This window comes from Artibeus jamaicensis, unplaced genomic scaffold, assembly GCF_021234435.1.
Source record: "Artibeus jamaicensis isolate MK-2021 breed Jamaican fruit bat unplaced genomic scaffold, CSHL_Jam_final scaffold_847, whole genome shotgun sequence".
NCBI classification, from domain to species: Eukaryota; Metazoa; Chordata; class Mammalia; order Chiroptera; family Phyllostomidae; genus Artibeus; species Artibeus jamaicensis.
Window position 1 is genome coordinate 17463954 of NW_026522057.1, and position 24501 is coordinate 17488454.

Consider the following 24501-nt stretch of genomic DNA (forward strand, 5'->3'; position numbering starts at 1 on the left):
TGCTTATTCCAGGTTCAGAACTTGAACAACATTGTCTCCTTTCCACTGGACAGTCTGTTGAAGGGGCAACTGAGGGACGGGCGACAGGTGAGTTGCAATGTGAGAATGGGGGGTGGGGTGGAAGATGCCCAGAGAGTGTGGGGTGGAGCAAGCCAGGAGTGGGCAGGAAACCTTAGGGGAGGCCAGGGGAGGCTGTCACAGTGGAAGTAGTGACGCCATATTACTGACCCTCAGAGGGACAGCAGGACCTGGCTCTGGGGTGAGCCTAGGATGGCTGACCTACTGACTGCCAGGGCCCGATGCGAAGTAGCTCATGGAATTCCTACAACCCTATGGAGTGGGTTCTGTAGGTACTGTGATCCCCAGTTGAGGAAATGGAGGCCCAGGGAGTTTGGCCACCTGCTTGGGGCTTACATAGTCAGTACGAGGAGGAGCCAGTGTGGGATCCGGACTCGCAACTCCCGTGCTTGGCTGCCCTCTCTGCGCCTGGCAGCTCCTGGCTTCAGGCAGAGAGGAGCTCGGAGAAGGTGACAATAATCTGCCCGGAAAGGCTGCCCCAGAAGACCCAGGGGAGGAGCTATCCTCCCCCCAGAGGCTTCCCTCCTGACCCTTTTCTAGACACCAGATTGGGAACCACCCAAACCAGACGGGCAGCTTTTTCACCTGGCTGACTGGGGCACCGGAAGTGAGGGCTGTTCTGAGGGTGTGAGCAGCCAGGTCCAGGCAAACTAGGCCAGGGATCAGCCAGGTCACCCTGGCTCGCTGTGTGGCCTTGAGTAGATTTCTTAGCCTCTCTGTGCTTATGTTCTTCTACCTGTACCCTTCTTATTGAGAGGATGATCTAGAACTGGGGAGGAGAAATGAAGGGATAGAGCTGGAGGAAGGGGCTCTGAACTTCATCCCCCACTCCATCCTCTTCCTTGTGGTAATCTCCATCTTCTAAGAAAGCAAATTCAGGGCAGACCCCCCAAATCTCCCCACATCCTGGGCCTGGGCCCACCAAAGCCAACGGATTCTTGGCAACTGTGGGAAGAAGTCAGGTGCAGGGTTCCCCTAAAGGTAGCAAAGTGTACTGTTGATTCCACACCCCAAGTGCCCCTTTGAGCAAATTGTTCTTTTTAAACCACAGGATTCCAAAAAACAGCTGGAGAAGGCGTGGAAGGACTTCGAAGCCAAAATGTAAGTGGTTGCAGCCGGGCGATTTGTTCAGGAGAGTGACGCTCACATTGCAGCAGGAGGCTGGATTTGGGAAGAGCCTGAATGCTGCCAGGACACGACGCCCAAAGGCGCGTGACATCTTGCTCTCTGGGGGTGGGGTTCGTCGTGGTGGTGGTTTGTGACCAGGCCTAACAGGAATCTGAGGGCTGGACCACAAGACCACCAAAGGGGAGCTGTGGTGAAGTGACCTCAGAATGCTGCTAGCAGAGACTCATGTGCTGGGTGGCATCAGATGCGGCAGAGACAAGAGCCTCCCTTTACTGAACACCTCTGTGTGCTAGTCATTCAACCCTCACAATCGCCCAGCCCTGTGAGGGAGATAGTAGTGTCCCCGTTAACAGAGAAGGAACTGGAGGCCCAGAGAGGTTAAGTCACTTTCCCAAGGCCACACAGCCAGGCAGAGGCAGAGCTCGGTTTCATGTTCCTTGATCCTCTGTCTACAACTTGAGGTAGTATCTGTAAACATTTCATCAGACATAGAGGAGGAAAGGGAGTTGATGTCATACCCTGGCCTCTTTTGTGCACCACCGATGACATCACGGGGACAGAAGGAGCCTCGGGTACCTCGTGACCAACTCCCTCTGAGTGGAGACACCTCGGGCTCTGCCTTCTAGAATCTGCACAAGTCCTGGCCCAGCCCCCCGCCAGGGCCCAGCCAGGCCCGCCATACCTCAGAGCATTGTTCGCTCTTCTTTGTACATTTGTTTCTCTTACATTTTGCAAAAGCTATACATGTTCATGATGAATAACTTAGAAAATAGGAAGTACGAGAAGAAAAAAGTTTAATTATCCTGAGGAGAGGATTAGATTCATGTGGGAAGTATCTAGTACTTCTCTGTTGTTTGCATTTTTTTTACATGGTATGGGTGACACAGTAATTTGATCACTTACAAAGAGTGGGGGAAGGAGGAACTACCAAAAACTAGGAGGAAAATTCTTAATTTCCAAGGCTAAAGTATTAACATCTTTCTAGCTATTTTTCTACACATAAAGAAGGATATTTACAAAACTGACATCATAATAATTGTATAATCTTTTTTGTACTTAAAAATGCATTGTGGCCCTGGCCGGGTAAACTCAGTTGGTTGGAACCTCGTCTAGATATGATGCCAAGGTTGCAGGTTCAATCCCCAGTCGGGGCACACACAAGAGCTTAAAAAGAGAAAAAGTGCACCATGACCATCTCTCTACATCATTACCTATTCTTGTACATCCCCTGCATGATGCAAGACGTGCCAGCATCTGTATGATCCACGATGTATTTCATCCCCCTGCTACTGAGAAGCATCCTCAGAACAAAATCTTTGCTCTCGCACATGGTTATTTCTGTAGGTTCAAAGCTGAGAAGTAGATCCTGGAGCTCTCTTGTTCCTCCAGCTCCCAGAGCCACGGGGACCTCCCCCAGTATGAATGAAGGTCAGGACTTCTCCCTCCCAGCATCTCCACCTGCACGCCAGCTGTGGGAGGGGTGTGGGAGCTGTGATGGGCGTGGCCATCCGCCCTCATCAGAGGCCTAGAGAGGGGTGTGAACAACCCAGGCGTTCTCTTTACAACTTCATGTGGGTCCCGTGGCCTTCCTTAGTTGCCTGGAATAAGGCCCTGGCCTTTCAGGACGTCATGTACCAAATGGGAAGAGTAAACCCTACCCTGCTGACCTTCCCCAGCAAGCTCTGCTTTTACCAGGTTTATGGACTGAACTTGCCTACAAGGTTTCATTTAAAGAAAAGATTCCATGTGATGGATGGAGAAAGGGGCTTGGCTGAGATCATTTAGTGTGTTGTCAATGGGGCCTGATCTAGAACCCAAAGCTTCTTAGTCCAGTGTTCTTCCCACCATGCACATGGTCTCTGGGCTCCTGACACCCATGTTACATTGGTCGAGCTACAAGTCCTGGCCCAGATGTCTGTGTACGTTTTCCTTCGGGGGCACTCCAGGTCCAGCGAGGTACTGATGAGCCGTGAGTCGATGAGTGATTCCGCCTCATTCTCACCAGACCAGTCTGGGCAGCAGCCGGGAGGGCCCAGGCCCTGACAGCAGGTGCTGACACCACCAGGCATCTCATCCCTGTGTTTTCATACAGGAGGGAGGTTTCCCTCTCCACCTGGGGCTGCTGAGAAGGGCATCCCAGGCCCTGTGCAGGAGCCAAGTTTATCGAGGCTGTTCCACGTGAGGGTCTGTTGCCTCATCTGCATAATGGAGCCAGGGATTCCTTGCAGGGTTGACATGGGGATGAAATAAGCGCAGTGAATGTAAAGCACCCGGCACCAAAGTTCAGTGGGTACTTATTGGCCATCCTTCTGAGCCAGAACCGGGACCAGAACAACACGGCACGGGCTGAGAGGCAGGAGCCCAGACCTCCGCTCCCAGCATTTCCGCTGGCCAGCTCAGGATCACGGGCAGTCACCTCCCTCACCTGGGCCTCAGCTTCCTCATGTGGAAAACAGCTCCTGATGGGCAGGAGGGGTGGCACAAGTCTGAGCTCAGCGTTGGTGACCAGGGCTGTCCCCGGGGCTCTAGCACCAGACAGACATGGGTTCAAATCCTGCTCTACCACCTACAGCTGTGTGACTTGAACAAGTGACTTATCATCTCAGGTTCCTCGTCGGGAAAATGGGGCTATTGCTTGAGTGCTTAAAAATAATAACCCATAATAATACCAGCTAATCCTTATACTAAAGAGCTTCCTTTGTACCAGACACTGTGATCAGGCCTTTACATCTGTTACCAGTTCAGTCCCCTTAGCAGGGAAAGGTGCTGTTATTATCCCCAGCCTGCAGGTAACTAGTGAGGGAAAATCTGCCACAGTCCCCGCCTTGGTGTATCTGCCTGGTTTATAAGCGAGAAGAGAGGTGGCTCAGTGAACAAGGAAAGCACGAAGTGACAGTGCCAAGGGACGGTGCCAGCTCCGGGTGGTAGAAAAGGCAGGTGGTTTTGTTTGGGTGGAGGGAAGGGTGGTTGGAACAGCCATCACAGGAGAGATGGTTCAAGGTCAGGCTGGCGGGTATGTGGTCCATTGTGGTTCCTTTGCTCCCCCCTCTCCCGGAGCGCCTGTTCCCCCCTCCCCAATGTAGTTGCTGGCAACCCCCTCCCAGGTCCCAGTAACCAGCATTCCAGCACTTTTCACTCACTATTTCATTTCACTCCTGCCTGCCACTCCATTCGAAGGAAAGAAAAACCTTCCTAACGTGTGAAATATGTACACATGTTGGCGATCCTTTGAGGATAGGAAAGGAGCAGGAGCTGCTGTTTTATGGGGGGGAAGTGGAGTAAAGAGCACTTTCAGCTCTTAGTCTGCGATGTCTCGGGTCCTCTCCGGTGGCCGTGTCAGACGCCGTAGGCTAAGTCTCTAAACCCTGAGAGCCGAGGCCGAGGGGCAGAGTGCTGGCAGTTCACAAAGTCATGGATCGCACTTCCCAGCTTACCTTCACTCTGAGCTAACCAGCCCTGTCCTTTAATCCCCACTGGACCCTGTACTTAAAATACTGAATAAATCAGTAAGTGTCCTCTAGTAAAACAGTTATCCAAAGGAATCACCAGGAGTCATTATTATAATCGTCAGCATCCGCATCATTAGCAGCGGCATGGTCCTGCCACTTACTGCAGTGGACTGTACGCCGGGAGTGGCTGTAAATGTTTCCCGTGTGATCGAGTCATCTAAGAACACGGCAGTATTCATCTCATGTTTGAAATAGACAAACTGGAGTTTAGGAAGATTTAGGAAGATCAAGAAAGGGAGGGAGCTGCCATTCAGACCCAGAATCCACATTTCTAGCCACCATATGACATTGAGGCTTCCCTTCTGCCCGTTTACTCCAGAGCAGACACCTTTCCACGCCAGTATTAATAGAGCCGCCGCCTCCTTTTTAACAGCTGCATAGTATTCCTATATAGGGACACAGCATAGTTGACTTAACCCCTTCCTATTGCTAGACATTTAACTTATTTTTTATTTTTTACTGTTGAAGGAAACAGTAACAATGGATGCTTAGGAGAGTCCCCTGCCCCATCCCGGCCGCCTGCCCACTCAGTCTCCCGGCCTGCTTGGCAAGCTGCCGGGCTCACCATTGCTGACACCTTGCAGGCCCAGCCATTGCCTCTCTCTCTCCTGCTCACCTTCAGGTCCAAAAAGAAGCTTCTGCCCCAATCCTCAGGCCCATGTCACGGAACTGGCACTCACCCCAACTCCACCACCCTGCCACAAACTCCCATTTGGGATGAAAAATAACCACTTATGAGAAAATTTAAATAACATTTTGAAGGCCTGCAGAAGGTCCTCACCCAAGGGTGATATTGCGCCCCTGCCCTCACCCCAGGGGACATTTCTGGTTGTCACCTCGGGGGAGATTGGCATCTAGTGGGTGGAGGTCATGGATGCTGCTAAGCACGCTCCATCCACAGGACAGCCCCCACAACAAAGGCTCGTGTGTTCGCAATGTCTTTAGGTCCAAGGCTGAGACACTGCTTTGGGTACAGATTCTGCCTGTAAACAGGATCCCACCGGTCTGACCTCAGCAAGGCCTGGTGCTGTAGTGGCAGAGTCCATTCTAGGCCATTGCTTCCTCAGCCTACAGATGGGAGACTGAGGCATGGAGGGGCCTGTAGTAATAATAGCTGTTGTATCTTCTATGTGCTAAGGTTGTTGCACACTTTATCTCATCTGGGTACAGATAAGGGTCCCCACTTTCCAGATGAGAAGACTGAGGCTCAGAGAGGGAAAGTAATGCAGCTTGTAGTGTGACCCGCATCTGTCTTCTGTGCTCAGGGCTGGCCCCCACTTGGGCATAGGACTCTTAAGTGAGATGTCTCCTTTCTACAGGATTCGTGGTCACATGCGCCAAGATGGAAATACTCTCCTGGCTGGGAGTGGGTGGTCTGACGGGTATGGGATTTCCAGGAAACCGTGTACACACACTTCCACCCACCTCCAGAGAGAAAAAGCCAGCCCTTGCGATCTGTGGGGAGAAAGCCCAGGTTAATTTCAGTCACTAGGATAGGAAGCACTTTCTATCTTCACTTACAAAGAAAGAAAGCTTTCTAAGCTTTACATGGGAAACTCCACAGCTCAGAAGAATGAAGGTACTTAGTGGTCTTCCAACCCACGTGGTACTAAATCCCTTTCAGTAAAATCAGACAGAAGGGGCCCAGCTCCCCACCTGGCCCTTATCTGAGCCCATCACTTCCCTGCATAAAACCCTGAAGTCATTCCTGTTGCTCTTGGGATAAAGACCAAGAACCTCGACAGGGTCTGAGGTAGCCCTGCATGGTCTGGCCCCTCTTTAGCTCACCTGGAACCACCTCCCTCTCCATCTGGGCTCCTGATCCCTCCTGCCTCCGGCCGTCACATGCTCTGGTCCTCCTACCCAGCCCTAGATTCTTCCGAGACAACTTCTCAGACTTCAGATCCCAGATCAAACATCAATTCCTGAGCAGCTGGAAAAGGTTGAGTGACCATTTTATCCCTCACCGCTCTCCTCAAGGCTGTGATTTGACTCATGTCTTTTTCCCCCTTGAGCCTGTGGGTTCCCTGAATGTGCCTTTTTCACTGTGTACCCCACCCTAGCACACAGCTGGCACACAGGAGGGCCCCCTCGCTCTTGTGTGCCCATGGCAGAGAGGAGGACGTAGGGATGGTGAGATGTGAAAGGGGCCGGCAAGAGTTGTTCAGACCTCTCTTTCCTTGGGGCCTAGGACCAGGCTGGAGAAGGAAAGGGACCGGGCCAGGGTGACAGGAGGGAACCCCGGGGAGGTGGCCCAGGACACACACAGAGAGCGGCGTGTCTTCCAACTGCACATGTGTGAGGTAACAGCTGCTCCAGGGGAGGGGAGGGCGGGATGTGTCTTCCTGTCTGCCTCTCCTGAACTGCCAGGGGCCCAGTCACAGCCTCAGATCAGGTCCTGGCCAGGTGGCCCTTGGGATGTTGTCAAGCTTCACTCGTGGCCAAGAGGAGTAGCCTGGGAAGGGGACTACAGCCCCTTGTCCCAAGGACTTAGTTTCTGCTCACGTGGCACATCTTGCCCCGCCCCCTCACCCCTCCCCACCCCCAGTATCTGCTCAAAGCCGGGGAGAGCCAGATGAAGCAAGGTCCTGACTTCCTGCAGAGCCTCATCAAGTTCTTCCACGCCCAGCACAAGTAGGTTTCTTCCCACGTTCCCAGCCCTACCTCCACGCTCCTCATCCCTTTACCCATCAGGCAACACAGACCACATCCCATGCCCAGGGTCTGGCAGCCCCTCAAGGACTCCGTGTGTCTGTCTCTTGTGGGTAGTATTTGTTACAGCTCTTCTCCATTGAGCACCCTCCATGTGTCACTTGATCTCACTCAACCCCTCAGCACCCCTGTGAGCAGGGACTCTTATTATCCCCATTGTACAGATGAGAAAACTGAGGCTCAGCTTTACTAAGCTCACACACATAATTAGTGGGACCCGGACCCAGACACTCTAACTCCAGGGTGCCTGCTCCTGACCATCAGACTATGCTGCCCGGTGATCCTTAGAGCCCTCGCCCCATGCTTTGTGCTGTATCTATCATTTTCATGTCCCTCTGGTCCCTTGTTTGGCCTCGCACCTCTTAGCTTTTTCCAAGATGGCTGGAAGGCTGCTCAGAGCCTGTCCCCCTTCATCGAGAAGCTGGCAGCCTCCGTACATGCAGTAAGTCGGGCCTCACCCTTTGGCACGTGGTCGACCCCCTGTCCTTCCGGGAGAATCTGTGGGTGTGGAAGAGCTGGCCCTGGCCCAGGGAGAGAGGCCCCCGCCCTGCTGCTCTGGCTCTGGGCTGCTCACCTGGCATATCTGCTGGCTGAGGATGGGGCCCTGTCCTCCGTCCCGTAGCTGCATCAAGCCCAAGAGGAGGAGCTACAGAAGCTGACCCAACTCCGGGACTCCCTCCGAGGGATGCTGCAGCTTGAGAACAGAGAGGTCAGCCCCCGATTCTCCCAAAAGGAGTGCTTCCCCCAGGGCACACCATACTGGGGTGAGGGGGGGTGCTGCGGGGAAGAGAAGGGAGACTTCAGAGTCCCCTTAAATCTCCTTGCGGGAGACTGTGCACGGTGGGGCTCCTTCCAACCCGAGGTCACCTTTGCATGTCTGAGGAACAGGAGAATATGAGCCGGAAGAACTCGGGGTGTGGCTACAGCATCCACCAGCACCAAGGCAACAAGCAATTTGGGACGGAGAAGGTGGGCTTTCTATACAAGAAAAGTGACGGGTAAGTGACCTGGAGAGCTTAAGTAACTCGCCCAAAGCCACACAGATGGTAAATGTCAGGGTCGGAGTTGCTGACCGAAAGGACTGTTCTTATCATTTGTGTAAACCCTGAGGGTTCCAGGACCCTCCACTGGGCAATGCGCAATCATCGCAGTCCGGGCACGGGAACTTCTGAAAGTCAGTGGTTGTTCTCAACTTGAAGAAGAACAACAGCAGCAGCTAACACTTTCTGAGCATTGACTACGTCCTAGCCAGGGGTGTCCAACCTCCGGGCACCTCTGGGCCACACTGGAAGAAGAGTTGTCTTGAGCCACACATTAAATACATTGTGACACATAATCACAAAAAGAACCTCGTGATGTTATAAGTAAATTTACAATTTTGTGTTGGGCCCCATTCCTAGCCATCCGGAGCCATAGGTGGCCCAGGGGCCACGGGTTGGACACCCCTGCAACAATCTCCATAGCCTCACGCTTAACCTCCACAGTACACTGAGCATGCCCGGAAATGAAAGTGTCACCTGTGCCTTGCTCCCTGGTGTAGAAAAATCAGTCTGTGAAATGCGACGCCCTCTAGGGGATGTGTTCACGTTTCTGCTTTCTAATCGGTTTTCATCAGAGAATAGCTGTTCAGCCGATTAATATTTGCAGTGGTGTTACGCAGCTTTGGAGCATGGATTTGCCCCTCCCCTTGTGTCTCTGGGGTCCCGTATTTATCTCGCTTTGTCTTTAACCGAAATCCGTCCGTTGTGGTCAAGTGCCCAAGCCTCCGCTCAGGGGGGAGCGCCCTAAGGTGGGGGCTGTGTCTCCTCCATCAGACTAGAAGCTCTCAGAGAGTCAAGGTCACATGGTTACCTTCAGAATGAGGATTCCCAGAGAGCAAGGCTGTTTCCCCCCATCAGACTGGGAGCTACTTCTGGGCAGAACTGCGTCTTCTCCAGAAGGGGGCCCCGAAAGGGAGGGGTCTAGGAGTCGGGGGACAGAAGAGGTGAAGAGGTGAGGCTGGGGCTGGAGATCTAGTGCAGGACTCTTTTCTGACACAGAGGAATTAGGTGCAAGCCTCAGGTCGCTGTCTCTCTGTCCCTCTGGGCCCTAGAATTCGAAGAGTCTGGCAGAAAAGGAAGTGTGGAGTCAAGTATGGCTGCCTGACCATCTCACACAGCATGGTAAGGCCTGGGGGGGGAGGGTCGCAGCACCCCAGGTCCTTTCTCCTGGCGTTCTGAGCAAACGAGTGTCAAGCCCTCTCCTCTAAGACCGACCCCCATGGAGGGAAAGATGGGATCCAAAGCTCCCAGTCTCAGCCCACATTCTACAATTCTGGGGTGCTGGGAGAGGGGAGACAGGAAACGGGAACTGGATTACGCCCATTTAACAGATTGAGAAACAGAGGCCTCGGGAGTTTGGGAGGCCCAGAGGGTAACAAGTATGCCCTCCACCCCTGACTTCCCACAGATAAACCGGCCCCCCGTGAAGCTGACCCTGCTGACGTGCCAAGTGAGGCCACACCCCGAGGAGAAAAAGTGCTTTGACCTGGTGACTCGTGAGTAGTCCCTGGCCCCTCCCCACAGCAGCCCAAAGCTTCTCTAAGAGACCTGTCCGCAGCCAGGCGGCAGCGATTAGGGGCTTGTGTCCAATCCCACACCTGTTTGTCGAACAGCTGCTACGGACACTCTGTAAAGCACAGTTGGGTGGATTTGGGTAATTTGGCTTTTGGAATTATTATTCAACATGTTCACTGTTCATCCTTCGGAGCCTTTGGTGCCAGCCCTTCCGGGGGCAGGTACAGGTTGAGAACAGCCTAGGTCTCGCCCTTGGGGGAGCCCTCTCTGGCAGGGGTGTGACTGGGGGCCCGGGAGCGGGGGTGTGCAGAAGAGAGGGACAGATAGACACAGCACTGTCAAAGATGAAAGGGGGGCAAGGCCTGCGCCTGCCCTGCTGTGCCAAGTCAGGAGAGGCTGCCTGGAGGAGAGAGCATGTGACGTGAGCCTCAAAGGACTCAGGAGGCAGAGTTTGGGGAGGGTGTTTCAGGAGACAGGACTGGCATAAAACAGGAGCGTAGGTCTGGCCAGTTTGGCCAGAGTGTAGGCTTCACCTAGGAGTAGTTGGGGACGAAGCCTGGGAATGCCTCTTAAAGGTGTAGGTCTTAATTCCTGGCCGTGGGGAGCCAAGGCAGATCTTAGAGCAGGGGAGAGCTGTGGTTAGAGCAGAACCTTCGGTTGCAACAATCTGGTAGCTGGTGGTTCAGGCTGGGCAAGGGGACAAGATGAGGAGCAAAGAGCCCAGATAGGGAGCCGTGGGGCCAGGTGGGGTGGTGGCAGTGGGTTCAGAGGGGGCACTGCCTCTGAGCTGGGTAGGGTCCTGTGCCCTCCCTAGAAGACTTCCCCTGACTCTGGGACCCCACTGCACACAGTCTTGCTGGATCTACTTTGTGGATGTTTGTAGGTCACTGCTGAGACACTGCCCCCTCTGCTGGCCACTGCCATTACTGGCCCACAGGGTCTAGGGCTGCACCTGTAGCCAGTGGTTGGGTGCGGGCTCCCAGGGCCCAGGGAAGGCCGGCAGGACTTCTGCGGCCCAGACAACTCCTCGTCTCCCCACAGACAACAGGACATACCACTTCCAGGCGGAGGACGAACATGAGTGTGAGGCGTGAGTGCTTCCCCACCACCAGCCTGGGGGGTGCAGGGGGGGTGGGAGCCAGGGAGCCTGATGGGCAGGACCCCAGGGCCGTAACCTCCCCACACCACCGGACACACTCTCCGCAGGTGGGTGTCAGTGCTGCAGAACAGCAAGGACGAAGCTCTGAGCAGTGCCTTCCTCGGGGAGCCCAGCGGCAGCCCGGGGCCCTGGGGCGGCGCTGGGCTGGACGGGGAGCTCCAGGACCTCACCAGGCTGCTCATCGCGGAGGTGAAGAACAGGCCCGGGAACAGCCAGTGCTGCGACTGTGGAGCTGCAGGTCCGGGCGCGGGGCCTCGGAGGAGGGCAGCGGAAGGGGAGGGGAAGGTCCCACACCTCCAGGAACGAGCTGCCCTCCCTTGCAGACCCCACGTGGCTCAGCACCAACCTGGGAGTGCTCACCTGCATCCAGTGCTCTGGCGTCCACCGCGAGCTGGGTGTGCGATTCTCGCGCATGCAGTCCCTCACCTTGGACCTGCTGTGTCCCTCCGAATTGTTGGTGAGGGTGGGGTGGGGACAGAGGGGTTTCGGGGCGTGGCTTGATCGGGAGGCGGGCTTGGGCAGACTGGCTCAGCCAGAGCTTGTGGGGTCGAGTGGGACGTGGCTGAGGTGAGGCAGGATCCCGACCTACCAGAAAAGGGGGCAGTTGGGGAGTGGCTATCTCTGGGGGATCGTCCTCCAGGGGGCGCTGTTTTAACCACTTCGTCTTACTTTCCTGTGACTCCAGCTGGCCTTGAACATCGGAAACACGCGCTTCAATGAGGTCATGGAGGCCCAGCTGCCCTCACATGGCAGCCCTAAACCTTCAGCTGACAGTGACATGTAAGGGGATTCTCAGATGGAGGGCGTCCTGGCTGGGGATTCTGTCCCTCCAGCTCCCAAGGTCCCGGAAGCATCTTGGACCAGAAGTCTGGGGAGAGGGGAGCCTCAGATCTGTAAGGGTCCAGGACAGATTCCAGGGCAAGGAGATCCCTTGTCTGCTGTGTTATGGTTCAGGGGTCGGCTAGGCAGAAACTGCTTTCGCTCTGAGACCCTGCGCTTGTCTTTGGCAGGGGTGCCCGGAGGGACTATATCGTGGCCAAGTATGTGGAACACAGGTTTGCCCGGCGGTCCACACCCGAGCCTCAGAGACTCCGGATGGCCATTTGTAACCAGGACCTCCTGTCTGTCCTGGAGGCCTTCGCTAACGGGCAGGACTTTGGACAGCGGCTGCCGGGGCCCGAGGGGCAGGTGAGAACCCCTCCGAGGACCACTTACCCGCCCACCTCACATACTCCCCTGTCCCGGGACCAGCTATTACTCCCCACTGCCCATCTCAGACATGGGGTGGATGGGGAACGGCTCAGGTTCGGTCAGGCAGACCTGAGCCAGAGTCCGGGCTCTGTCTGCTCCTAGCTGTGCGAGCCACAGCAGGTCCCTTCTCTGAGTCTTTTCTCGTCTGTCAAACAGGGTTATGATAGCGCCCACAGCGCTGAAATGAGAATTAAGTCCTGTATGTGCAGGGCCTGGTGCACAAGGGGTGTGCAATAAATTATTAGTATCATCTTTTTCTTGGACACCCTCAGAAGGGGATAAAGGTGGGTCAGATCGGAGCAGGAAGGCCAGTGTATGGCTTTTCCAGGAACAGACATGTGAAGGGGGGTGGCAATCAGAGACACTTGAAAGATAAAATCGATAGGAGTTGCTGACTGATCGGACACCCAGCATGGGGTGGCCTGTCCGTGAGCTGTCTGGTATCTCTGTGGGGCTGTCATGGGCCCTGTGCGTGCAGCAGGAAGGTGAGGTCAGAACTCGAACAGCCTACGTGAGTGATGGCTGAGGTGAGGTGAGCTGAGGCCCTGGGTGGTGGGGAGAGGAGCAGAGAGAGGAGCCCAGACCAAGTTTGGGAAACATGTTCGACTGGGGGCAAGAGGAGCCAGAGCCACTGAAGGAAGAGATGATGGGAGGGTCTTCCACCCTCCTTTCAAACAGGAGGTCTGTCCATTCAGTCTCATCTCACACAGGTTCTGGCAGCTTCTTATCTGGAGGTGTCAGAAGGCAGCAAGGGTTCAAGCGGGTGGTATTGGGTTGGGGGCGAGTGAACTGGGGGAAACTCAGGGCTCTGGACGTGTATGCAGGCCCCCGGAGAGCTGGCCCTGCACTTGGCCGTGAGAGTCGCCACCCAGGCCTCCCTGCCCCTGGTGGATTTCATCATTCAGAATGGGTGAGGACCTCCCGCCTGTCTGTCCATGTCCTCACACTGGCCCCTTGCCTTGCTCTTCTCCCACTCTTCCTCCCTCTTCTCCTCTTCCTCTTCTTACCCTGACACTGACCCCTCCCCTCTCTATTTCCCTTCCTGCCTCCCTGACCGCACCTCCCCAGCGGTCACCTGGACGCCACAGCTGCTGATGGGAACAGTGCTCTGCACTACGCCGCTCTCTACGACCAACCCGACTGCCTCAAGCTGCTGCTGAAAGGAAGAGCTTCCTCGGGCACAGGTGGGGCCCGGAAGCCTCCTCCATCAGACCCCCACCCCGGGGCTACCCCTCGGGTGGAATCCCGCCTTTTCCCCACACACAGCACTGGTCACAAACACGTGCTTTGCGGTCAGACTTGGGTCCTAATCCTGGCTTGCCTCTGCCCACCTGTGTGACTGTGGGGTTTGCCCATTCAGCTCTTGAGCTGAATCAGCTCTTCAGCCTCCTCATCTGCAAAACAGGAATAATACCACTGATCTACTAGGCCTGCTAAGAGGGTAAAAGAAATATTGTTTCTGAAAGTACCTAACCAAATAAATTGAGCTGAACCTGAATTATAGTGAGTATAACAGCCACCATTTATTGTTTAACCTGTGCCTGGTAACATGCCCGGTGCTCGGCACCTATTCACTCATTCATTTTTCACAGCAACCTGGTCAGGCAGTTACAAGTACCATACTCATTTTTTTTAAAAGATTTTATTTATTTATTTTTAGAGAGAGGGGAAGGGAGGGAGAAAGAGAGGGCAACATCAATGTGTGGTTGCATCTCGTGTGCCTCCCACTGGGGACCTAGCCAGCAACCCAGGCATGTGCCCTGACTGGGAATCGAAACTGCAACCCCTTGGTTTGCAAGCCAGTGCTCCATCCACTGAGCCACAGCAGCCAGGGCCATCATATTCATTTTATAGATGAGAAAATTAAGGCCCAAGCTCACACAGCCAGAAAGTAGCACAACCAGGATTCAAACCCAGACAGTTTGATTCCAGAGGCCCATCTTAACCTCTAAGCTCTCAAGTGGCTTTGACCCTGACTGTGACTCCTGCCGTTACCCCTCGCAGTGAACGATGATGGAGAGACAGCTCTGGACATAGCCAGGAGGAAGCTGCACAAGGAGTGTGTGGAGCTGGTGAGGTCTAGGGAAGGAGGGTACCCTGACCTTCTCTCCTCTGAGCCCTGACCCTCTGAACTGTCAAGGCTTTGTTTTTGGCAGCTGGAACAGGCCCAGGCTGGGACCCTTGTCTTCCCTCTGCATGTGGACTACTCCTGGGGAATTTCCACGGAGCCTGCCTCTGACAGTGAGGAGGAAGAGGAAGAGAAGGTGGGTCCCAGCCCCTGCCTCTCAGGCTTCCAGACAGCAGAGGGAAAGCAGCGGATCGGGCCTGCCACTGGGGAGGGATGGGGCTGAGCTGGGAACCAGGCTGTCCTCCCTCCCACACTTCCGCCCCAGCAGGGCTGCGCTCTGAAGGCCCCGGCCCCTGTCCACTGCGCCAGTGGGAGGGTGGACATCAGCAACAAGACCTACGAGGCCATCACCAGCTTGGGATCGGCTGCCCCTCAGAGCCAGAGTGAGGATTGCCCCCCACCCTTACCGGTCAAAAACCCTTCTCGGGCCATGGTCCAAGGCCGCGCGGGACATACCAGTGGAGGTATGGTTGGCTTCCCAGAAAAATGTTCACTTTGCCGTTCATTGAGGGCCTACTGTGTGCTTGGCACTGGGCTCAGAGTACATTTGTTAGTCCATGTCACCCTCACAGGTGGGGATTATCATCTCCCCCTTACAAGTACAGGAACAGAGGTGTTAAGGGACGCACATAAGTCCCCTCTGTGGGAGTCAAACCCAAGTCTGTTTTATTCCAAACTTGTCAGTGCTCCACTTAAATAACGAGAGAAGCATTCACTGATCACCCCACTACGTCTCGAGGCCTTTGGGGGCTACTGAGACATAGTCAAGTGGGGGAGCCAAAAACCGGAATTCAGTATAAGGAACGTGAGTCCCAAGGCAGCAGGAACTTTGAGTGTTTTGTTACTCACCACTTCTCCAGCACCCAGCACGGTGCCCGGCTGCCTGGCTGTTCTCAAGAACTGTTTGTTGAATGAATGAATGAACTGGCTTGTTCTGGGATTTCAGGAGAGGGAGAGAGCATGTCCTCTTGGGATTGCAGGGTGGTTTGGGAAGGCTTCCTGGTGGTGGGGACAGCCTCCGAGCTGAGCCTGAGGGATGAGCAGGAGAGCCCAGGCCGAGGAGAATGTGTAAGCAGAGGCCATGCGGTGTCACCGTGGCCCTGGCTGTGGTGAATGAATGTCGTGGGTGGGTGAGACTGCATGTGGCGGGGAAGAGCTGAAGGAGAAGCCCCGGGGAGACAGCCGGGGAGCGGAGAGGTCCTGGAAGCCTAAGAACACTTTGACATTGAGCAGAATAAGAGATGAAGACAGGCTTTATCATTTCTGATTCCAGATCATCCTGAAATCCCCAGCCTGAGCTCAGAGCCTCCGGGGGCCCCCGAGAGCCAGGGCAGTCGGACATCCTCCTCCTCTAGCCTCGCGAGCCCTGTGGAACTTGGGGGTGGCAACCAAACCCCACCCAGCTCTGAAGAGGGCCTCTTGGAAGCCCCAAGCACCTCCCAACCCAGCCTGACCCCCGGAACCACCCCTGCGGAGATGTGCGCCCCAGTCAGGTTCAGGTTGGTGAGAGCCCAGCTGTGCGACCTGGGCAAGTGCCCTGGTGTCTCTGAGCATTCATTTACTTCCCCGACTCAGAACTGTGTCTTCATGAAGACTGGGGTATCTTCCAGCCCCGAGGCCCGTGACTAGCACCGAAATACTAGACCTTGAGCGGAGGGTGATTGGACTTCTCTCCCCTTTGCCCACTTGCTTCCGAGTCTGGCCTGGAGTGTTAAGAATCTAGGACCCAGAAAGCTGCCGCTGGAGTAGAGAAGACTGCATCCCATCTGTGCAGCTTGTCCTAGAGGCTGTCAGTGGGGTCTTCACTCTGTCTCCACCTTCAGCCCAGGATCCAGTCCTCTCCTCCTTACAAACCCTTTCAGCTTGGAGTGTGGGGAGTAGACAAGCGAAAATTTCCAGCTCTCTAGAGGTCATTTCCAGGCCTCTGGGACCTGTGATAGACCCAGTTGGGGGGGCCCCGTGGACTCTACCCACCTGTGCTAAGCCCCCCCAGCCTCATTCTGCACCCGAGCCCTTCCTCTCTGCTCTGGGGGTGGGGGAGCCCTGTGGGCATCGGGGTCACATTGGCCTTTCCCTGCTTTCCAGCTCCGAGAGCACTCGCTCCTACCGGCGGGGGGGCGCCAGAACCTGGAAGACTGCCCCCCAGCCAGGCAGCCCCTACCCAGAAGGAGCCTGCCAGTAGGTAGGAGCTCAGGACTGTGGCTTGAGGGGAGATGGCAGAGTGCCTGGGGGGGCAGAGTCGGTCAAGAGAGGGTGGATTAGGGCGGGAGACCTCTTCCCAGGATCGGGGCACACACCGGCCAAGGTGGCCACAGTTTGGCCATCCCCTGTCCTGGTGCTTCGCTTTCCCCGCTCCAGCCCGGGCTGGGTGAAGCAGGGGAGAGCCCAGGCCTTGAGGGGCGGCAGAGGTGGTGAGGCCCAAGCTCTGACACTCCCCAGGGGAGGATGGGCAAAGCTCTGTCACCCAGGCTGGTTGCTCAGAGAGAAGGAACCACGCCCCTGCAGTTGAGGCAGGATTAGGGTGGCTGTGGACCAGCCCCCGGTCTGCCTACACTCTCCCCTAGTGCAGGAGTCTCCTGCAGTCTGCTGAGCCTGCGGCTCCCAGGCAGAGAGGATGCACGTCTGTTTGGTTGAACCTGCCAATGGCAAAGGACAGAGCCAGTAGCAATGGGAAGGAAGCCCCAGTCTGTTCCTTGTTCCCCTCGGAATTCCTCAGGGGTGATGTGGGTGGTCTGTGTTAGGAGTGGGGGAAGGGAAGGGCAGGAGCTGGGTCTCCCTGGGGACTGTCATCTTCAGTCTGTCAACGTCAGGCACCAAACACAAATCGGTGTCCCCAACCAGGTATCTATTACCCAGCATTTAGCTGATACCTCTTGTTGAAGCATGTATGATAATAAGAGCTCTAGCTTTAGAGTGAGGAGGAGACTTGGGCAAGTGGCTTCACTTCTTTGAGCCTCAGTTTCGTTGTCTGTAAAATGGGGATGCTTTTCTCTACCCCCATATTATGATATAATTTCATCACCATAGGACAGTTGTGAAACTGAGTGCGATAAAGAGCTAGTATACAATAAGTGCATACAAAAATGCCCATTTTCATCCTTTTCTCCCCAGGTTGGCTTCACTGAAGGAGAAGGCTTAAGAACTGGAGTTCTCCTAGGAAGGTCTGTGCAGCTTTTGCAAGACTAGCTCCTCGCTGGCCCTTGCATGCGTGAACCACCAACTTGCTGGACCCCGACGATCAGAGCTAGGACTTGAGCCCACAAGCTGGGGAGCCGAGGTGTTCATTTCTTTGGGTCTTGCTCTCTCTGTGCCCCTGTGGCTGGCCCCCCCCCCCCCCCCGCCATGGGCCCCTGCCCCTGCCAAGGACACTACGTTAGGGTTGATGGTGGTTCTTTCCTCTCCATCCCATTAACTGCGCCCCCTCACTGGTACAGGAGGCCCTTTGGCTGGATCCGAGTGCCCCTGAGCTAGCTTCCATGCAGACCCTCAGCCCCCACAGGACCAAGGTTCTGTTTCCTCCTTCAGTCTGGGGACTTCCCAAGAATAGAGGCAGCCTGCCTTCATCATCCTCCAGACCAGTGATTCTGCCAGACAAGGGCCATCTCCTTGTCTATTCATTAGTGTTTTTTTCTTAAGTTCTGGCTCTGTGTCCGGACCTGCACCAGGCACCGCAGATGCCACATGGATAAGACAAGGGCCCTGCAGCTGCGGTCCCTCGCTGGGAAGCTGGTCTCAGGGGCTGAGCTGGGGAATGGGCAAGGCAGGTGGTTTGGGGATCGGGGCATGACACTGCCACTGTCTACAGCCCGTGTCCATTCTGACTGGTCCGTGTCCGTGCCGCCGTTACTGCCTGTTAACTAAATATTCTGACTGTCACTCCTTTTGAGGGACGTTACAGCCTTCCTGGGACCCCTACTGTATTCCCAGCCAAGAAGCAGAGCAGGACTCACCCCCATTGCCCCGTCTCCTTGATTAGCAGGACACATCCTGGGTGATGGCTTCTCACTGCTCTCCTCTTTCTCTTGGTTGACTCAGGAGGAGCCTTCCGGTCTCAGGAAGGAAAGGGTCACGAGAGGTGAAAGGGCACTGATAGGAACGGGAGGGCGGAGACTTAACAGATCTGCTTCCCACTGCCGGGAGTTCCGCCCAGGCCTTCAGCTGCATAGTAGAAAACAGACCCACGAAGCCCTCAGCAGGGTCTGACTCCCCTGCTTTATAGTGGCCTATGGGCCAGGCCACCAGGGGGAGGCCAGAGGGCGCGGTGGTCGGTGCCACAGCTGGGCCCAGAGGCCCAACTGCTCTGTGCTCCCTGGGGACAGAGCTGTCTTCTGAGCTCCCAGTGTACGAACTTGTTCTTTTACTCATCTCTAATTAAAAAAAAAAAAAAAAAAAATCTTTTCTTTTCCCTTTTTTTTTTTAGTAAATCCCAGTGTTTTATTTATGTGATCTGAAGTGCAATAGGGAAGCGGAGAGAACCTTAGGGCTTGGAAATCTTCCTCTGGACCCTGTAAGGTACACAGCCTGGGGCCTTGCGCCCCCGAGGGACACAAGGTCACTGCTCCCAATGGAATGGTGCTACTGACCTCTAGTGGCTAGAGGTCAGGGGTGCTGCTAAACAGGTGACAACACACAGGTCAGCCCCGCACAACGATGGGTTTTCTGGTCCAAAATGCTCACACTGCCACCGTGGAGAAACCCTGGCACAGTGGGGGGAGAGAGCACCGGTCCAGGAGTGAGGAGACCTGCAGTTTAGCGCCGCTCAGGTCTTGTCGCAATTTGATTTTCCCTGATGCAGGTAATTCAGGTCAAGCTGTTTATTTGCAAAGTGATCCCAGGAAGCATAACGACGGAGTAAGGAAGTGAAACAGAAGATTAAGAAGCAGTGAAGGGTGTGTTCATGATGCGCTATCCCCATGAGAATCAGGGCTTACCTTGTTGGAGACCTTTGAGAGAATGTATAGATTAGGGTATGCCTTCAGGTTGTCTCATAGAATGAAGAAATCCGTGTTTTTACCACCAACTCCGGTCTATTTATTTTTAAGATTTTATTTCTTTTTAGAGGGGGGTAAGGAAGGAAGAAAGGGAGGGAGAGAAATATCAGTGTGAGCAAGAAACCCATTGGTTGCCTCTCAGTCATCCCCCCACCCCCCCGACCCCCGACCAGGTACTAAACCTGCAGTCCAGGCCTGTGCCCCGACCAGGAATTGAACCGGGGACCCTTCACTTTGCCGACGGTGCCCAGCCACCAACTGAACCACACCTGTTAGGGCAGGTCCTTTGTTGGTTGGGAAGGTCCTTACTGGGGGTGTCAGCTCCCAAGCTCTTCCAGCGTGTCTGGAAGCCCTCGCTCAGGGAGGTGGGAAGGAGCGTGTCCAGGCGCTGCCTGCAGGTGGCCTCCCCGGAGGCCCGGGAGGCAGAGGGAGTGCGAGTGGGTGCCAGCTGTTTCCGAAACACTGGAGCAATGCCAGCCCGGGCCTCTCTGGGCCTATCTCCCTGTCAGGCCAGGAAGAGGTCCGACTCATGTTCCTGGGGTCCTGTGAGCCCTGGTGACACAGGCATCTTGCTTATTTCATTGTCACACCACTCAAAGTGGGAACTAAATGGAAATGTGAGGAAAACCAAATATGTGCATTTATTATCAAATGACCTTGAACTGACATAGTTCTGTCCGTAGCTGTTCACTAGCTGGGTGGCCCACAGCGCGTGCCACTGCGGAGGTCATCTGTGATGTCACCTGTGACGTCACGAGTGCGGCGGCCATCAGGGTGGCAGCCCACAGACTGGGCCATCCCAGGACCTCTTTGATGCTTCCAGAGGGTTCTCTAGCTAAAGATCGGTGACATGACTGTGGGGCGATGTCCACAACCTCATTGAAAGTGGTGTTTCCACTGTGCTCAATGGCGTTTTGTTTCGTTCTGTTGGTTTTTTGCTTCTTCCTGTCCTGGGCGGGTCCTGTGAGGGGGCTGAGATCAGGGCAGGGGCAGAAGGCAGGGCCGCAGTTCGGGCCTCTCTGTTCCTAAGGGCCAGTTTCACTGCGACCCTCAGACCCTCCCAGTCACCAGCGGCTTTGACGGTGAAATCACCACCATTTTTGGAGACAGGTCCAGGGGGCCGATCTTGGGGGCCAGGACAGACGGGGCACTAACTCCCCTGCCAGTGCCCCTCAGGTGTACGACTTTGATCCTATTGGGGTCAAACTTCAGTGCATGGTAGAGGCAGCTGGTGTGGATGAACCTGGATTCTGACAACCTAAGAAGGTTGCGCCTAGGCCTCCTCCAAGCCAAAAGCTGAACGCAGCTTTTTGAAAGGCAATCCTAAGTAACTGCGACAGTTGCTCCTTGGGTCTAGAGGGGCTCTCTTAGGGGTTGGTCAAGAGACTTCCCCAAACCCCAAACTGCTAGTCCAACCTCCGAGAAGTAGCCGAAGGTGCTTTGCGTGGTCGGGCCCCACCCATCTCTGATTTTCTGCCCCATTTCTCCCCGCACCCCTCTCACCTCTGGGCTGCAGCCACGCCAGTCTCTCAGTTCCTCCAACCCTGACACGCTCAGCCCCCTCCCATCCCTACGCTTTGCACATCTGAAACTCCAGGAGGACCGCGTGCTTCCTCTCTGGATGCGCAGGGCTGGATCCACCGGGCTCAGGGTAGGTGCTGGATAAATGTATGTTGAACGAGTGAATGTTTCTTCTCTTATGTAAACACTCCCTTCCTCCTCCCTCCAACTCCCACTCTGCACTTCTGCCCAAAGTTTAAGTTTTGTTTCTTCGGAGATGACACCCTCTCAAGTGTGTTCTTAAGGTGTGTGCCCTTCTCCCTGCCCCTCACCCTAGCCATGACAATACACAATGGACAGTATCCACACGTGTTGAAGGGTTTCTCTCGCCTGCAGACCCCATTCTCAAGGTTGCCGGACTGGGTCTGTCTTATTTGTTGCTACAACGCTCAACGCATTTCTGAATGAATGACAAACATCACCCCTTCCTACCTTGGTCCCAGGGCACACAGCAGCAGTCCCAAGCCAGATGACACCACAGGGCACTGTCTCTGTGAATGAGCGGGGCTGGGGTTCTCCCTGGTTCTCCCAGGAGAGTCTGAAGATGTCACCTAACACTCCAAACCACAGCTCCCACCCCCACACGCACTGGGGACCGCTTTACATGCCTCCCCCAGGTCCCTAAGCACCCTTCCCTCCAAAAGATAATCTTCTGTCAGTTAAACTCTCTTGTTTAGGAAGAGACCTGCCCGGGTCTGCCGGAGACCCTTGGGAGGTCCTTCCTCGGAAACACAGACGTGTGCACAGCTGTGTTGGCACAATTCTGTCTCCTCTCCACTCAAGACGACACCTCCAGACGCCCTCCCATTGAGGAGGCAGTGCCCTGGCCGCGAATAGAGGGTGCCCCTGCGCCTGGGTCAGTATTTCTCAGAGTTGGGCGCTGTGACCCTCCCAAGCCCTCACTACTCAAGGCCGCCCTGAAGCAGCAGCGCCGAACGTAGCTCTTCTGCAGGACCGTGTGAAACCCTGCGAAACCGAACGGCCTGGATACGCGTGCGCACAGGATATGAGTGAGCACAGGGTCCGGCAGAGTTCGGTTTAGTGATCACGCCCCTCCACTTGGGCACAGGCGCGGAGCTGGGTCCACCGCTTTGCGCTGTGACGGTGCAGACACGCGGGAGTCCCGAACTCTTGCCCGAGCTCCCGCTGCGCACTCAGGCGCCCTTCTCACCCGGCCAGCCTTTTGTGTCCCGGGACAACGGCCTCCTGACTCCGTCAGAGCGTCCCTCTCCAAACCTTCCCCAGCTCCCGGCACCGCCCCGCAAAGAAAGGGCCCGGAGGAGCCCCGTCCAGCTCGGGAGGCCCGACCGGCCGGCGCGGGCAATCTTTGCCCCAGCAAGTCCTTGAAATCTATATTTAGTGCACGCCACCCCTCCCCCACATCGGAGGCAGGCGGGCGGGGAGGGGGACCCCGCCCCCGCCCGGCGTGTGTGTCGTGTGTATTTGCGTCCCGCGCGTGTTGCACGCCCTCCGTCTCTGCGCCTCCCGCCCCCGAGGCCCAGCTGCTGCCCCAGCGCCCGTGGCCCCGCAGGGCGTCGCGGGCCAACATGGGCCAGGAAGAGGAGCTGCTAAGAATCGCCAAAAATCTGGAGAAGATGGTAGCCAGGAAGAACACGGTGAGGCTGTAGAGTTTGGGCCACAGTTTCCGACCCTGGGAGGCGCGGCGCCGACCAGCCTGAGGGTCCCGGGGGAGCGAGCTGGCCGGGCGCCCGGGAGGCGCGCGCGGGACCCAGGACCCGAGGGAAGCGCACGGGCGCGGGGCTCAGCGCCCTTTTGGGGACTGCTGGGCACCTCAGGGTGGGCGTGCGCGTGGCTGGGGCACCGGGCCCGGGGATCGTCCCCTGTGGACGTCCCTATGGACATGTAGGGTTCAGGGGTCCTGGGGTAACTTGTGCCGGGGAAGCGAGGGAAGAGATCGGAAGAGGACTTTCCGCGTCCCGGGACAGACGACTTGGGCAAAGCCAGGGAAGTGGTGGCGAGGGCGGGGTGGAGGGAACAAAATCCTGGTGGCCCCAGAAGTGTCAAAGAAACTCGAGCTGACGAGGGGCGCTGAGCCGCGTCTGCCGGGCACCGGCGAGTGGATCCAGCGGGGAGAGAAGCAAAGGGCCATAGATTCCGAGACCGCACAGTTTCGGGCGCAAGGAGCGGTTCTGTTTGCAAGTTTCCTTTTCCCTGGCCGCGGGGTGGGGCCTGCGCCAGCGGGGCCGAACAGGTGCGGGGCAGCCGCAGCCCTTGGGGCCCGCGGGGTGGGGGTCAGGGGCGGGCTGGAGGCCTGGGCTTTGCTCACCGACCCAGAGTTTGAGGGGAGTCAGGACCTGCGATCCTACCTAAGGATACGCGGAGCCCCGAGCGCAAACCGACTTGAAGTTAATGTTTGATCCTTCCCGTGATCTTTGCCTTCGGGCTGACACTGTGGGATTGCCTGGCTAGAGCAAACTTGGCCTTCGTTCAGGAAGGTTCCGGGCACACCAGCCGGGGAGAGAGTGGAGGGTAGCCCAGCAGGCACATCCCCCCATCTTGTCCTGTTTTGGGGCGGTCCTCCTCTCGCCATCCATTGCCTTGTGCTAGAGCAGGACTTGCGTTTCCAGGGCCTTCTGTGACCCTAGGAACTCGGGAAAGGAATGGACTTAAAGCAGAGAAAAGGGAAGGGTTACTGGAGCCATGGAATGTCGGGGGCCCTAGAGGAGACATGAACAGTAATGAGTTGTTGGTATAAAGGCCAGAGCCTCAGCTTCTTCATCTGCAAGAAGGAGCTGAGATTACCTACCTCCTGGGGAGGAGTGCCACTGGATTTTTGTCTCCGCTATTGGTGGTAAGGGTGGGAGAGATGGGAAATCCTTAGTAGAGCCTGGGACAGTGCTGGCTCAGAGTACAAGAGGAGACCGGTTTCTGCATAGCCAGATGAAACAGCACCCTGCGGGCAGCTTCTCACCCTTACCTCCCCGCCCCCACCCACCTCCATTCCGGAATCTTCCAAAATCAGTGAAGCTGAGCCTGGAGTCGTGGAGCCACTTCTACCCTGAAGCCACTTTTCCCCCCCGGGCAGCAGAGCCCCACCCAGATCTTCTGAGCTACATTCCACAGAAGGCAGACAGGTTATCCCAGCCCTGATCCTTACTGACTCAGCTTTAGGCCAGGAGATTCCAGGCCTTTGTGTGTGAGAAGTGGAGGGTGGGGGTCGGTTGAGGAAGCTCAGGAGACCTGAGGGAAGCAGCTTGGTTGGGAGTAGAGCTGTGGCTGAGAAGGAAGGGATTGCCCCGGCTTCCCCTCACTCCTCTATGGCCACAGGTCCTCCCTCTACTTCCCCTCTCCGTGCCTAGACTTCCCTTTCTGCAAAAAGGGAAGAGGAAATGGCATTCCCTGGAGTGCATTCCTGTGGAAGTATTCAGTGCTCTCTCCAGGAATGGCGCAAATCTGGCCACAGGGGCTC

General features: G+C 55.9%; 2 protein-coding genes and 1 long non-coding RNA gene across 4 annotated transcripts in view; 2 read left to right on the forward strand and 1 right to left on the reverse strand.

Moving 5' to 3' along the window:
* ASAP3 (ArfGAP with SH3 domain, ankyrin repeat and PH domain 3) overlaps positions 1-18893 on the forward strand; it is a 43475-nt gene extending 24582 nt beyond the window's left edge. The window contains exons 4-26 of one of the 2 annotated variants that reach the window (XM_053660557.1): positions 13-87; positions 1130-1179; positions 6499-6657; positions 6907-7018; positions 7264-7349; positions 7794-7869; positions 8050-8136; positions 8316-8425; positions 9520-9589; positions 9876-9963; positions 11024-11072; positions 11189-11379; positions 11465-11598; positions 11827-11921; positions 12152-12329; positions 13217-13302; positions 13461-13576; positions 14397-14464; positions 14549-14656; positions 14789-14984; positions 15794-16019; positions 16606-16702; positions 17632-18893. In XM_053660557.1, the coding sequence (XP_053516532.1) occupies positions 13-87; positions 1130-1179; positions 6499-6657; positions 6907-7018; positions 7264-7349; positions 7794-7869; positions 8050-8136; positions 8316-8425; positions 9520-9589; positions 9876-9963; positions 11024-11072; positions 11189-11379; positions 11465-11598; positions 11827-11921; positions 12152-12329; positions 13217-13302; positions 13461-13576; positions 14397-14464; positions 14549-14656; positions 14789-14984; positions 15794-16019; positions 16606-16702 (2457 nt within the window). In that variant the 3' untranslated portion in view covers positions 17632-18893. The remainder of the gene's footprint in view (positions 1-12; positions 88-1129; positions 1180-6498; positions 6658-6906; positions 7019-7263; positions 7350-7793; positions 7870-8049; positions 8137-8315; positions 8426-9519; positions 9590-9875; positions 9964-11023; positions 11073-11188; positions 11380-11464; positions 11599-11826; positions 11922-12151; positions 12330-13216; positions 13303-13460; positions 13577-14396; positions 14465-14548; positions 14657-14788; positions 14985-15793; positions 16020-16605; positions 16703-17631) is intronic. The other variant, XM_053660558.1, reaches the window with a different exon arrangement.
* Positions 18894-20094: 1201 nt separating this feature from the next.
* On the reverse strand, positions 20095-22472 carry LOC128626655 (uncharacterized). The gene is made up of 4 exons (XR_008390666.1): positions 22243-22472; positions 21504-21562; positions 21015-21169; positions 20095-20472 (listed from the first exon to the last, which is right to left on the reverse strand). It is a non-coding gene; the product is annotated as an uncharacterized LOC128626655 (long non-coding RNA).
* The window catches only part of TCEA3 (transcription elongation factor A3), a 35953-nt gene continuing 33924 nt past the window's right edge, over positions 22473-24501 (forward strand). Inside the window, exon 1 of the mRNA XM_053660281.1 lies at positions 22473-22687. Coding sequence (XP_053516256.1) covers positions 22619-22687 — 69 coding nt within the window. The 5' untranslated portion in view covers positions 22473-22618. The remainder of the gene's footprint in view (positions 22688-24501) is intronic.